This window comes from Cydia fagiglandana, chromosome 24 (assembly GCF_963556715.1).
Source record: "Cydia fagiglandana chromosome 24, ilCydFagi1.1, whole genome shotgun sequence".
Classification (NCBI taxonomy): Eukaryota; Metazoa; Arthropoda; class Insecta; order Lepidoptera; family Tortricidae; genus Cydia; species Cydia fagiglandana.
Window position 1 is genome coordinate 9,311,498 of NC_085955.1, and position 12,761 is coordinate 9,324,258.

A 12,761-nucleotide genomic window follows, 5' to 3' on the forward strand; every position below is an offset into this window, starting at 1 on the left:
TAGACCAGGGCCGTGTTGCATAATAAATGCCAACTAATATTATAAGCGGAACTCCTTTTCTAACTTATTGGAAAAGGAGTTCCGCTTGTAATATTAGTTGTAGTTTATTATGCAACGCGGCCCAGGGGTCACTATACATCGGAAAAACTGAACGTAGAAAAAAAGATCGTTACTATAGTTCGTTTTTTTTAGCATTAGAAAGAACTTGGAAGAAGGTAAGCGATTTTGGCATGTCTTTTAATTGAAAAACGCTTATTAAAAATCAGTAACTATCATTTATGAAAGCATTATAATTTTATACGTGTTTATTTTGAGTTATAGTCGTGTGTCGATAGATGGCGGTAAATTTACAGTGACTACAACATTTACTATGACAGGACCCCTCTATACTATCTATTCTTTTTGATGAAACTAATCAATGTGTCCAATTATATAATATTAAGTTACTGTTGGTTACAGCGTCAGATTTCCAATGCTTGGAGGCGCAGGCGAAGCAGGTTGAAGTTGAAGTGAAGCCGGCCACACCACCAGGTACCTATATTTACATAAAACTAAAAAAACGGCCAAGTGCGAGTCGGACTCGCCCACCGCGGGTTCTGTACTTTTTAGCATTTGTTGTTATAGCGGCAACAGAAATACATAATCTGTGAAAATTTCAACTGTTTAGCTATCACGGTTCGTGAGATACAGCCTGGTGACAGACGGACGGACGAACGGACGGACGGACGGACAGCAGAGTCTTAGTAATAGGGTCGTTTTACCCTTTGGGTACGGAACCCTAAAAACGGCCAAGTGCGAGTCAGGCTTTTAGTATTTATTGTTATACCGGCAACAGAAATACATCATCTGTGAAAATTTCGGATTAAAAAACAGGATTTTGTAGATTAACCCCCTTATTCATAAACGTTTACTAAAGTTGACAAGCCGATAATAATCGTTTATCCCTTTCTGACGTATTGGTATGATGGAAAGGGACAAACGATTATTATCGGCTTATCAACTTTAGTAAACGTTTATGAATAAGGGGGTAAGTCCTGTACAAGTTAATTTCAAACTTATTTATACACGATTCAGGCTCAGTTAATATAGACCATGACATGACTAGTTAACAAGTAGATTAGATTCCTAGTATCTAATAAGGACGATTCCCGCAGCCCCCCCTGCTCCCCCCACCGCGGCCACCGCGCTGTTCGGCGCCTCCGGGGCCGCCGCGGCGCACAAGAGCCCCATCAACTCCCTCTACGAGACCTGCCCCGGCCTCACCTTCCACTGCACCTTCGGAGACGGCTCCTCACTGGACCAGCCCAATGGTAATTATGGTCTAAGAGCCAGCTACGGAAATAGGTTTGCTATTTATAGAGCAACGAAATACCTCTAGTTAGACTTAATCGCGTATTTAAGTTTTAAGATTTACCTCCGACGTTTCGAGGACGTCGTTCTCCCCGTGGTCTCGGAGAAGCAGCGTTGCAGCGTTGTGCAGTTTAATAATCGTGAAAGTTTAATTCAGTGCTCTAGTTAGTGTGCCATACTATCATTATTAATTGATCCGGGCGCCTGGCAGCTGTTCAGTGGTGGGTGTGACAGTGGTTGGGCAACAAAGCAAGGGCCGACTAATATATGAACCCGGATAGTCTGCTTTCCCCACTATAATTCGTTTTTTTAAGCATTAGAAAGAACTTGCAAGAAGGTAAGCGATCTTGACATGTCTTTTAATTGAAAATATTATTTATTAAATATTATTAAATATATCTCCTTTCTGGATTTCACGGGCCTATACATCCCGGTCTTTTGATAGGCTTGCGTGGGGATACAGATCCAACACGTAGAGGCCCTTTGGAGAGCTTTAATGTCATGTAGAACGCCTCCTGGAACCCGCTCAATATTATTAAATATTATTAAATATTATTTAAAACAAAGAAAGGAATAAACAAACATAATAAAACTTACAAAACTATAGATAAAAAATTTGCCCCAGGTCGCCGTCAACGGGCAAGGTGCCCAGAAGGCTGGCCGTATTTCCCCGCTGTATAGCGATGCTAATACGCTGGGCGAAATAGTGGCCAACCCTCTGATCACCAGAAGCCTCTATTAAGCGCGCCGACAAACGCTTGAAAAACGCTTTTTAAAAATCAAAAGCTATTATGAAAGCAGAAGAATATAAATGATCGTATTAGATTCATAATTGTTACATATTTGCCGTAACTTATTTTTAAAATGTGTTTTTTAATTAAAAGACACATCAAGATTGTTTACCTTATTTCTAATGCTAAAAAAAACGAACTATAGTCGGTTACTAATCTGTACATCCCTAGTTAAAACAGAGTGCCTCTTCCATTATATTTATACATCATAATTTCATAGAAGTCTGACGTTTAAAATAACACTTGCACTGCGTGTGCTATTAAAATCGTTGCAGACTTGTCTTGGTCTCTACTTATCTTTTTGTTGTCCGCAGCGCCTCTTCAGCTCAGCCACAGCATGCGTTTCAAGGTCGTCTGCCAGATCAAGGACCAAACCTTTGAAGGATATGGTAGAAATAGTTATTTGTTTTAAAAGGGGGGCAAAGTTGTTGTTTAACCGCTCGTGCTAATATTGATACCCGAGCAAGCGAAAGATTTCAAAATTGAACCACGAGCGTAGCAGGTGGTTCGAAGAATGGAATCTTGAGCATTGCGAGGGTTTTAAAGCACGAGGGTTAAACAAAATTTGCCCCCGAGTGAAACACAAGATTTTTCACCACACCAACCCGAAGCAAATATTAAATGTAAAATATCAAACAAAAACAAACGAAATCAAATCCAAATGAATGTTATTAGATATTTATCATCCAAAATCACCATTTAAAAGTTATTTCTAGCAGCAAACAAGAAAACAACTCAAAATTTGCATTTGATTACTTTGCTTCACATGTGAATAAAATGCAACTTTGCTATCCGTAAGCCTTTCCGAACTGGTGTGGTGAAAAATTTATTATGTACTAATCAGAAACATTAGCAAACGGATAACGATGCTATTAAGCTTAGAAATAAATTAAAAGTGGATCAATTCACCGTCTCGGGTGAGACGGTGTAAATTAATTTGAGCTACCGAGACCTCGGCCGATACAGTGAATTTTTCCATTAAACAACTGTCGAAATATTAAGCTCTCTGTAATTATCGAATTTAAACTGAGGCCAAATTCGACATGTATAACTGTCAGATTTCGCATCCACGTCAAATCAACAGTTGATTTTATCGCATACTGAGTTATGATTCCATCAACGGTGGATAATATCATTTGGTACAACTAAAACTCCACTCTAAACTAAGGGTGGTTCGGTTTGGTTTGCTTGTCACCCTAACTGTGGATTGTTAATGTCAAATTTTGACATTGTACGTATTCGAGAACTTATGATTTTTCCTACATCAACGGGATATCAACACGATACGTCAAACGTCGCTTGTCCAATAGGGGTCCTGTTTTGAGACATACTAACATTGAATAATTTTACGGTTTAGACTCTTATTTTTAGTCATGTCGCGTGAGTGACTAAAAACAAGTGAGTCTAAACCGTAAAATTACTCTCTGTAATTTTCGTTACAGTCTAGTTCAGCGGTCGGCAACCTGCGGCCCGCGGGCCGCATGCGGCTCGTGAACCTGTCACTTGCGGCCCGAGAGCCGCCTTGGCTATTTTGTATGTAATAGTGACAAACGACAATGTCCCATAAAGTCATAAATATTAACAAAGTACGGCCCGCGTCACCTCCGTTAACTACTATGTGGCCCTTGGCTGCTAAAAGGTTACCGACCGCTGGTCTAGTTGATAATGTATATTTTCGATGAAACTTATTTAATTTCATGTAATATTTTCAAGGTTCAAGCAAGAAGTTGGCGAAGCTGGCGGCGGCTCGGGCCGCGCTGGCGGTCTTGGATGAGGGCAAAGCCCCCGCGGCCGCCGACGAGCCGGGCTGCCTGCCGCAACCAAGAGCGGATACCATTGGGAAGTGAGTGATCTTAGCTGAGGGCAAAGCAACACGATGAACATTTCTTACGTCGCAACTTTCACATGGCGGGACATATCTTTTGCCCCCTTCTATTTTCCTGGCTTTACCCTCTTTATAGTTTGTTTTTTTAGCATTAGAAAGAACTTGAAAGAAGGTAAGCGATCTTGACATGTCCTTTAATTAAAAAACGCTTTTTAAAAACCAACAACTATTACTTATGAAAGCAGAAGAATATAAATGATCGTATTAATATTTAATATGTGTATACAAACTTAATACCTACAAACAAAAATGATACTTAAAACATAATTAAATAACTAACCTACAAAACTTAAAAACTAAATCTAAAAATATATAAAACTAATCTAAAAATAAATAATTACAAACTATCCTGCGGAATGGTGCCGTAGATGCTGGCAATGATCGTATTAGATTCATAACTGTTACATATTTGCCGTAACTTATTTTTAAAATGTGTTTTTCTATTAAAAGACACATCAAGATTGTTTACCTTATTTCTAAAGCTAAAAAAACGAACTATAGTGGACGAGCCGAAACAAAAAAATATTTAATTTATTTGTAACATTTGAAATGTATGCATAACAAGAGTTATACCGGGATTGGCCTGTAACACGAGCAAAAAATTAAGCTGTAGGTTATAAGGTATTAGATTTTAAGACGCAATGTATTGCGAATTTTGTTATGTTTAAGAGCCAACAGGAGTGGTTGTTTCTCCATACAGACGTACTCGACTGTTTCCTCCGTGGGTTTTGATGCTAGAGCAATGATTTTTTCAACACAGATTAATATTGTCAATATCTGTGTCGGACCGTTTTGCTTTTTTTGATATTTTTGTTTTTTAAGGCGCTAGAGCCCTTCAAAAATGGCCAAAATGGCCTCATTGACTATGCCGCAATGAGAGGCGTAGTATTCAAAACGGATATCATTTAGCCCAAAAAGCAATTACATTCTCTTCTGTCCTTAGGTTGGTGAACGAGAAATTCCACGAGATCATGAAGGGCGACCTGGTGCACTCCAAGAGAAAAGTCCTAGCTGGCATCGTGATGACCATCGACAATAGACCCAACGACTCCAAGGTAATGACCATCGACAATAGACCCAACGACTCCAAGGTAACTGTTACTAGGTATAGTCGACGTCAAAGATAAGTTTACACGTTACTCCTTTGAAATAAGGGGAAAATGTAAAGATATCTTTGACGTGTACTGTACAAGCACACAGGGGTATTAGGGGTCGTCCATTAATTACATCACAAAATTTCGATTTTTGGAGGAAAAAAGTTACCGCTACTTTAGAAGTGATAAAATTTAAAATTTGAAAAAAAAACCGGGTAGTTTAAATAGATATTTTTACATATCAGCTTCATTAAGATAAGTTGCCAAGTGGACCCCAGGCTCATGAGCCGTAGCTAAAGGCCGACACAACGTTAGCAAGATGACGATGACATATAGAAATATAAGTAAAGAATGAGTGGTAACTCCATACATCAGTTTTCTTATCAAAAAGCGAGCTATTTCGTAGTCGACATCTAGCGTCAAGTAGTGGAACTATCAGTACCGCTACTTGACACCAGATGTCGCTACTGACGAAAAATGTACTGCTAAAACAATTTATAACTAATATTATAAGCAGAAGCAGTTGAAAATAGATTTCCGGTTAATCCGATTGTAATATCACAGAATAAATAATAGTACTACCGTACAGAAAGGAAGCTTCCTACAAAACCGAAGTTTGACAGCGGTTCAGGGTCGAATCATACTATCCCTTTCTAATATATGGCACTATCCCTTTCGGCTATTTAGGGTTGTCAAAATTCAAGTGATTATCTTATCTGTGGTCGTGCACGCAAAAGGAAGTCAAGTGGTGCCAACCCTAAAAATTGCTCGAAGCAATGCTGAGCCGAGCGGAGCAGAGTTAGGCCGAAGTCAGGAGTTTCGCACCCCTGGTAATATTAGCTGAAAATTGTTGAGTATTAGAGTTTTCGTTCGCCGCGACATCTATTGTCAACTAGCGGTACTGATAAATCCCGCTACTTGACGCTAGATGTCGACTACGAAATAACTCGCGTTTTTGTAGGAAAAAGCATGATAAGATAAGATAAGATAAAAAATAGTTTATTCAAGTAGGCATATTACAATGCGCTTATGAACGTCAAATAAAGCTACACCGGCTCCAACCGTACTCCTCTGCCTCGAGAAGATTTAAATCCCCCCTCAATTGGAGGAGGGTATCCCAATAGGGGACCGGCAACAAACTCGGCGGGACACATCTTTTCGAAACATTGTTACATCTTATAATTAACGTTCATACTTATAATTCTCTATGATGACGTGAGAAATGTTTGTTTTTTGTAGGTGATAGCAGTGACCACAGGCACTAAGTGTGTGTCCGGAGAACATATGTCGGTGCGAGGACGCGCCGTCAATGACTGCCATGCCGAGGTAAGCCTGGGGTAGCGACACTTGTCACTAGAGATGCACCGGATATTCGGTTACTATCCGGTATCGAGATTAAAAGTCCCTAAATAAATAAAGGATTTAAAAATAAGAAAAATATCCGGTATTCGGCCTATCCGGCCATCATATTACCATCCGGCCGGATAGTGGCCTACTATCCGGCCGGATACCGGATAGTAACATTGCTTGATTTCGGAGTAAACAAATTGGATACGGCCATAATCGTACGTGTTTATTATTTTAAAACATTTTAATGATTCCACTAGAAATTAGTCCGCGCGAACGTTCACTACGAAACAGATCAAACCTGTACATAGACTAATAATCCTCTAGACGGAGTTTAGAGCAATTATTTCATGCAACCGATGCTGCCAAAAATGCGGGGGTGCGCGGGACGAGGTGAGCGAAGTCCCGTGCCGTGATTGGTCCGTTCAAACGACGAACGAGTTCACGGACGTCACACAAAGACACTTTCGACTCGAACATGGAGTGAAATTACCGTATGCGTGGCAGCGGGGGTAGCGCGACTATGCTCAGTCGAGAGGATGTTTTGTCTGTGGACCTGTATAATGAGCACCTGAAAAACTGAAATGTAGGTATAGTTCCGCTGGCCGAATATTCATTGGCCGGATACCGGATATTCGGCCGATAGTCAGGCCGAATATCCGGTATCCGGCCAAACAACTATCCGTTGCATCTCTACTTGTGACATCTGGTGTCAAGTAGCGGTACTGATAGTTCCACTACTCGACGTTAGATGTCGACTTAGTTGGCTATAATATGTATAAAAGCCGGGGCAACGTCAGGCAGATGATTATTCAAAATCTCTTGAGTGTATTGCCAGGGTAGGAAACTAGAGCGTTCGGGGGTTCTCGGTTCCGTTCGGCTCAGCATTGCTCCGAGCAATATTAGGGTTGGCACCACTTGACGCCCCTTTGTGTGCACGACCACAGATAATTACTTGAATTTTGACAACCCTAACCCTGGGTTACAATTAATGTGTTAAATCCCCGTCATTTGCCATTTAAAATACCATGAAGAAATCTTAACATTACGATTACTTAAAATTTATTTTGTTTATGTAGGTGGCAGCACGACGTTGCTTACAGCGACATCTGTACGCGCAACTCCTTATGTACGCGGAGGCTAAAGGTAAATAAGATCACACATTAACTACATAATAAACATACAATACCATAAAACTATCGTGCACTTTCTGAATGAGATATACTAGTATATGAGTAATGATATATCATTCGCACACGCTATCTACTCGTATACGAAAACCGGGCAAGTGCGAGTCGGACTCGCGCACGAAGGGTTCCGTACCATAATGCAAAAAAAAACCGTCACCCATCCAAGTACTGACCCCGCCCGACGTTGCTTAACTTCGGTCAAAAATCACTGTTGTATGGGAGCCCCACTTAACTCTTTATTTTATTCTGTTTTTAGTATTTTTTGTTATAGCGGCAACAGAAATACATCATTTGTGAAAATTTCAACTGTCTAGCTATCACGGTTCGTGAGATACAGCCTGGTGACGGACGGACGGACAGCAGAGTCTTAGTAATAGGGTCCCGTTTTACCCTTTGGGTACGGAACCCTAAAAACGATGACTGTTGAAACTTTCGATCCATCTGTTTGATACGCGGCATAGATATATAGGCCCCATGCATGAACTATAGGGGGCAGCATAGGAGCCGTCAATTTTTTGCCGCGAGGCGTAAATGTCGTTTATGCTTCCAATGTAGCCCACAAGATGGCAGAACCTAAGCACAAGGAAACGTACCGACAAGAACGGTAGATGGTAGCACTTGCTTTGGCAATGTACATGTGCACATATGTTTCGGATTCTGGCCACAAGATGGCAGACCCTCCAACAAGCACGGTCCCTATTCGCATTGCGATGTTTTGATGAAGATGCGAAAAAATCCGAAACCGGATTAGCTTTTCAACCGTTACGTTTGTTAAAATGCCATCTTGTGTATCTTATACAGATCCAACAGTCCCTATACCGGATTCGGACCTGGAACCGGTCCCGGGCGGCGGCTACCAGCTAAAACCGGACCGGCAGCTACACCTATACGTGAGCACGGCGCCGTGCGGCGACGGACGCATCTTCAGCCCGCACGAGCAGCCGGACCCGACGCCGGACCGACATCCGAACAGGTGACACTACCGGACCGGTATAAGCATAGAGAAACATAGTAAGACAAGAGTGCTCACTCCATACATCAGGTTTGGTACCAAAAATATTAGTATTCTCATAGTCGACATCTAGCATCGAGTAGCGGAATTATCAGTACTTTAAGTAGCAGTAGTAGTACTGTCAAGAGTGTCAAGTGACAATAGATGTAGCACCGACCAGAATCTCTTATCCAGGGCTCGGAACCGGTATTGAAATACCTGTTAATATCGTTCCAAAACCGTTATATTATTTCGTTCATTAAAAAACCAGTTTATTGATGGAACGCAAACTAACAAATTACGTTCTCTCTCCTAACCGGTAAGAAGAGGGAACGGAAGTTTATGGTTCACAGGGAACGATATAATACCGGTTACTCTTAGCATTCGGAGACTCTCGGTTAAACTCGTTGTCATACGTGAAAGAGATAGCAATACTTACTCGTTCTATCTCGCTTCGATATCTTCAATTTAACCGGCTAATTTCGTTCCTCGAGAACAAAATGAGAATGTATATGGCATAAACCGTAAAACAAAACAACAGTTCTTTAACCGGTAACCGCAAACGGAAACGAAATCCTTTTCGTTACCGGGCGAATGAACGGAACCGGTTTGACAAATGAGAACGGTTTCCGAGCCCTGCTCTAATCTCAACAACATAAGACTTTCCGGTCCGGTTATTAATAAGGGGTTAAGTACCTGGCAAAGATAACAGAAGCTTCCATTATTGTTTGAAAATATTGTTATCGACAATTTAACATCACCCTAGTTGTCAAGATATGTAATGTTAGTTAGTATAATGTACTGCTACCTACTACCTAATTCATTTACCTATAACCTATAAGTTTATCGCATGTTCAATATTGTTCACATATAGACACTTATATAAGTTGTGGTTACCTATAATTAGATAAGCATCAGTCATGATTGTTATATAGATTTAAGAGCATGTAAGATGTATTATCTGTTGGTAATCCTAAATAAAGAAAATAAAATAAAATAAAATCTAATAATTTGTATGTGACAGATTGGCGCGCGGTCAGCTGAGGACCAAGATAGAGTCGGGCGAAGGCACTATACCAGTCAAGAATTGCAGTAATGTCATACAGACCTGGGATGGAGTTATGCAGGTATTTATACTTCTAAGGCCAGTTCGCACCATTCCACTAACCCGGAGTTAACTGGTTAAACCTGGAGTTACCATGGTTACCAGTACTATTTGACACTGTGTTAATGGGTTAACCGTTTAACCTCGGGTTAGTGGAATGCTGCAAGTGGGCCTAAGACCACAGATTATATAATAGTTCTTACGAACAGATACTTATCTCTCAAACAAAACGCAAATACCTACCGTTTTGATACCTACACAAAAATACAATAGAGTCACCTTCAACGCGCCGCTCCCCGCACCGCACGCACCGGCACAACGCTAGGGTTGCTGACGCTTAGAAATGATAAATAAATACCTACTTAAACAGCAGAGGGAAATAAAAGGAAAGCTAAATCTTAAATTATACCTAATATTCCAATTATGCGTGTTTGCGAAATAGTCATTTTAAAGGTCATATCTGCAGTAACCGCAGTGTTTACGCCGTTTTATAAACCGCGCAATAATCCCAGCAAAAATTAGTTTTAAAACCTCGTGTAATTTAAAACCAGATAGAGATTAATGTTACACAATAAAGAAAAATAATAGAAACCCCATGAATACAGGTAATTAATTATAAGATAACTCGAGCAAAAATGAGTAGGCACTTTCCGGTGTAAAGTTAACTTACTGTCGTTAAAATAAACATTTACCAAAATAAATTAAAAATTTGCTACCTATTTCAAATATAGGAAGATATCTATATATATAAAATTATATATTTGTCATACATAATAAACATTACATGTTTAATTAAAGAAATTCAATACTAGGTAGGTACGTAGTACCTACTACGTAACTTGTAACTATCGTAAAAATTGACAGTGCGGCGCGCGGTGACGTGCGTACGTGAGCGCGTGTGGCAACCAACTGGCTTGCTTTTCTACCGTGAACGGGAGCAGATTCGAAGGTATAAATCCGAGCTCGCGCGGAGAGTTCCATTGGCCTGCTAAGACGTCCAACATACATAATCTAGCGCTAAGAGCAGCGTGCGACTTTCAATCCGGAGGTCGCGGGTTCAAACCCCGGCTCGTACCAATGAGTTTTTCGGAAGTTATGTACGAAATATCATTTGACATACTGCTTTTCACATCAACTATGAGGAAATTGTTATGTTCCAAAATATGTTTTATTTGACCAAAAAAAAAATAGTATGCAAGAAAGAAAAAATCGTGCCCTAGAACAGAAAAGTACAACTTTGATCCCTCCTAGCAGGAAAGAAAAGTGCCACTTTGATATATATGAAATAATCTGTTTAAGCATCAGATTGTGTCAACACTAAGATTTTTTTATTTTCCTCATAGTTGATGTGAAAAGCAGTATGTGTCACACGGTATCAAAATTATTTCGTCTTGGGCGTTAACACTTGAATCCCTCATTACGCTCAGGATTCTACTTTAGAATCCCTCACTACGTTCAGGATTCTATTGTAGAATCCATCGCTTCATTCAGGATTCAATATACGCCCTTGACGGAAATATATCATTTTGATCCCTTGTAAGTCTTGTAACACAAACTACTATTGTTGTAGGGCGAGCGTCTCCTAACCATGTCGTGTTCGGACAAAGTTTGCCGCTGGTGCGTCGTCGGCATGCAGGGGGCGCTACTGTCGCGGCTCATCCGACCCGTCTACCTGCGGTCCCTGGTCCTAGGGTCCCTCTTGCACCCACATCATATGTATCGGTAAGTGCTAGTTTTAGACTCGTTAGACCCACTTGCACCATCTAACTAACCCGTGGTTAAGCGGTTTAACCGTCAACCCAGTGTCAAATTGTACTGGTAACCATGGTAACTACAGGTTTAACCGGTTAACCCCGGGTTAGTGGAATGGTGCATCTCCTGACAGTGTCGTGTTCGGAGAAAGTTTGCCGCTGGTGCGTCGTCGGCGTGCAGGGGGCGCTACTGTCGCGCCTCCTCCGACCCGTCTAACTGCGGTCCCTGGTCCTAGGGTCCCTCTTGCACCCACATCATATGTATCGGTGAGTCCTAGTTTTAGACTCCTAGGACCCAGAGTCATTTTTGCAGATTTGAATTTGGAACCTTCATTTATGCCATTATAGTTCAGAATTCGATTTTAATTTGTTCTTTTTAAAGGAACTCAGGACGTGGGAGATAGCGTGATGTTTTTGCGTAACGGTACGGAATATTTCGTGCGCGAGTCCACTCGCACTTGGACGGTTTTTAGGGTTCCGTACCCAAAGGGTAAAACGGGACCCTATTACTAAGACTTCGCTGTCCGTCCGTCTGTCACCAGGCTGTATCTCACGAACCGTGATAGCTAGACAGTTGAAATTTTCACAGATGATGTATTTCTGTTGCCGCTATAACAACAAATACTAAAATCAGAATAAAATAAAGATTTAAGTGGGGCTCCCATACAACAAACGTGATTGACTGAAGTTAAGCAACGTCGGGCGGGGTCAGTACTTAGATGGGAGACCGTTTTTTTTGCCTTTTTTTGCATTATGGTGCGGAACCCTTCGTGCGCGAGTCCGAGTCGCACTTTCCCGGTTTTTTTATATTTGGCCTGGATGTATTTTAAAATGGCGTATTCTACAAAGCCTCGTTGGGTTCAGTTTTCATGTTAAAATATACACTATAGAAATAAAAAAAACACAGATTTAAATCTAAAACAATATATATTTTAAATAATGTACATCTTATAAATAAAAGTAAAACTAATATTAATGGGAACTAAATGTTTATTCTATGGAGTAGGGAGATTGGCGTCGAGTCATCAGATAAAAGTTTCCGCGTAGCCTGCAAGAAACGTCACATGAAAATGTTGTTAACGTCAAAGAATTGTCAACAGATATCGATAGTTATTTGTTTTACAAGGGGGCAAAGTTGTTGTTTAACCGCTCGTGCTAATATTGATAGCCGAGCAAGCGAAAGATTCCAAAATTGAACCGCGAGCGTAGCGAGTGGTTCGAAAAATGGAATCTTGAGCGTTGCGAGGGTTTCAAAGC

The 12,761-nt window shown here is 40.7% G+C and overlaps 3 protein-coding genes across 3 annotated transcripts in view; all 3 read left to right on the forward strand.

The window, feature by feature from the left end:
- Positions 1 to 109: 109 nt before the first annotated feature.
- LOC134676353 (double-stranded RNA-specific editase Adar-like) lies at positions 110 to 11,721 on the forward strand. Its single transcript, XM_063534711.1, is given in 12 exon segments — positions 110 to 119; positions 460 to 531; positions 1,155 to 1,310; positions 2,456 to 2,530; positions 3,855 to 3,984; positions 4,970 to 5,081; positions 6,360 to 6,446; positions 7,547 to 7,613; positions 8,459 to 8,630; positions 9,673 to 9,775; positions 11,324 to 11,481; positions 11,616 to 11,721. Coding segments are annotated over 12 exon segments (1,248 nt in total).
- LOC134676431 (U4/U6.U5 small nuclear ribonucleoprotein 27 kDa protein) overlaps positions 7,663 to 12,761 on the forward strand; it is a 282,614-nt gene continuing 277,515 nt past the window's right edge. The window contains exon 1 of the mRNA XM_063534827.1: positions 7,663 to 7,668. The gene's annotated coding sequence lies outside the window, so the exon portion shown is untranslated. The remainder of the gene's footprint in view (positions 7,669 to 12,761) is intronic.
- LOC134676451 (double-stranded RNA-specific editase Adar-like) overlaps positions 11,631 to 12,761 on the forward strand; it is a 33,291-nt gene continuing 32,160 nt past the window's right edge. Inside the window, exon 1 of the mRNA XM_063534847.1 lies at positions 11,631 to 11,771. Coding sequence (XP_063390917.1) covers positions 11,764 to 11,771 — 8 coding nt within the window. The 5' untranslated portion in view covers positions 11,631 to 11,763. The remainder of the gene's footprint in view (positions 11,772 to 12,761) is intronic.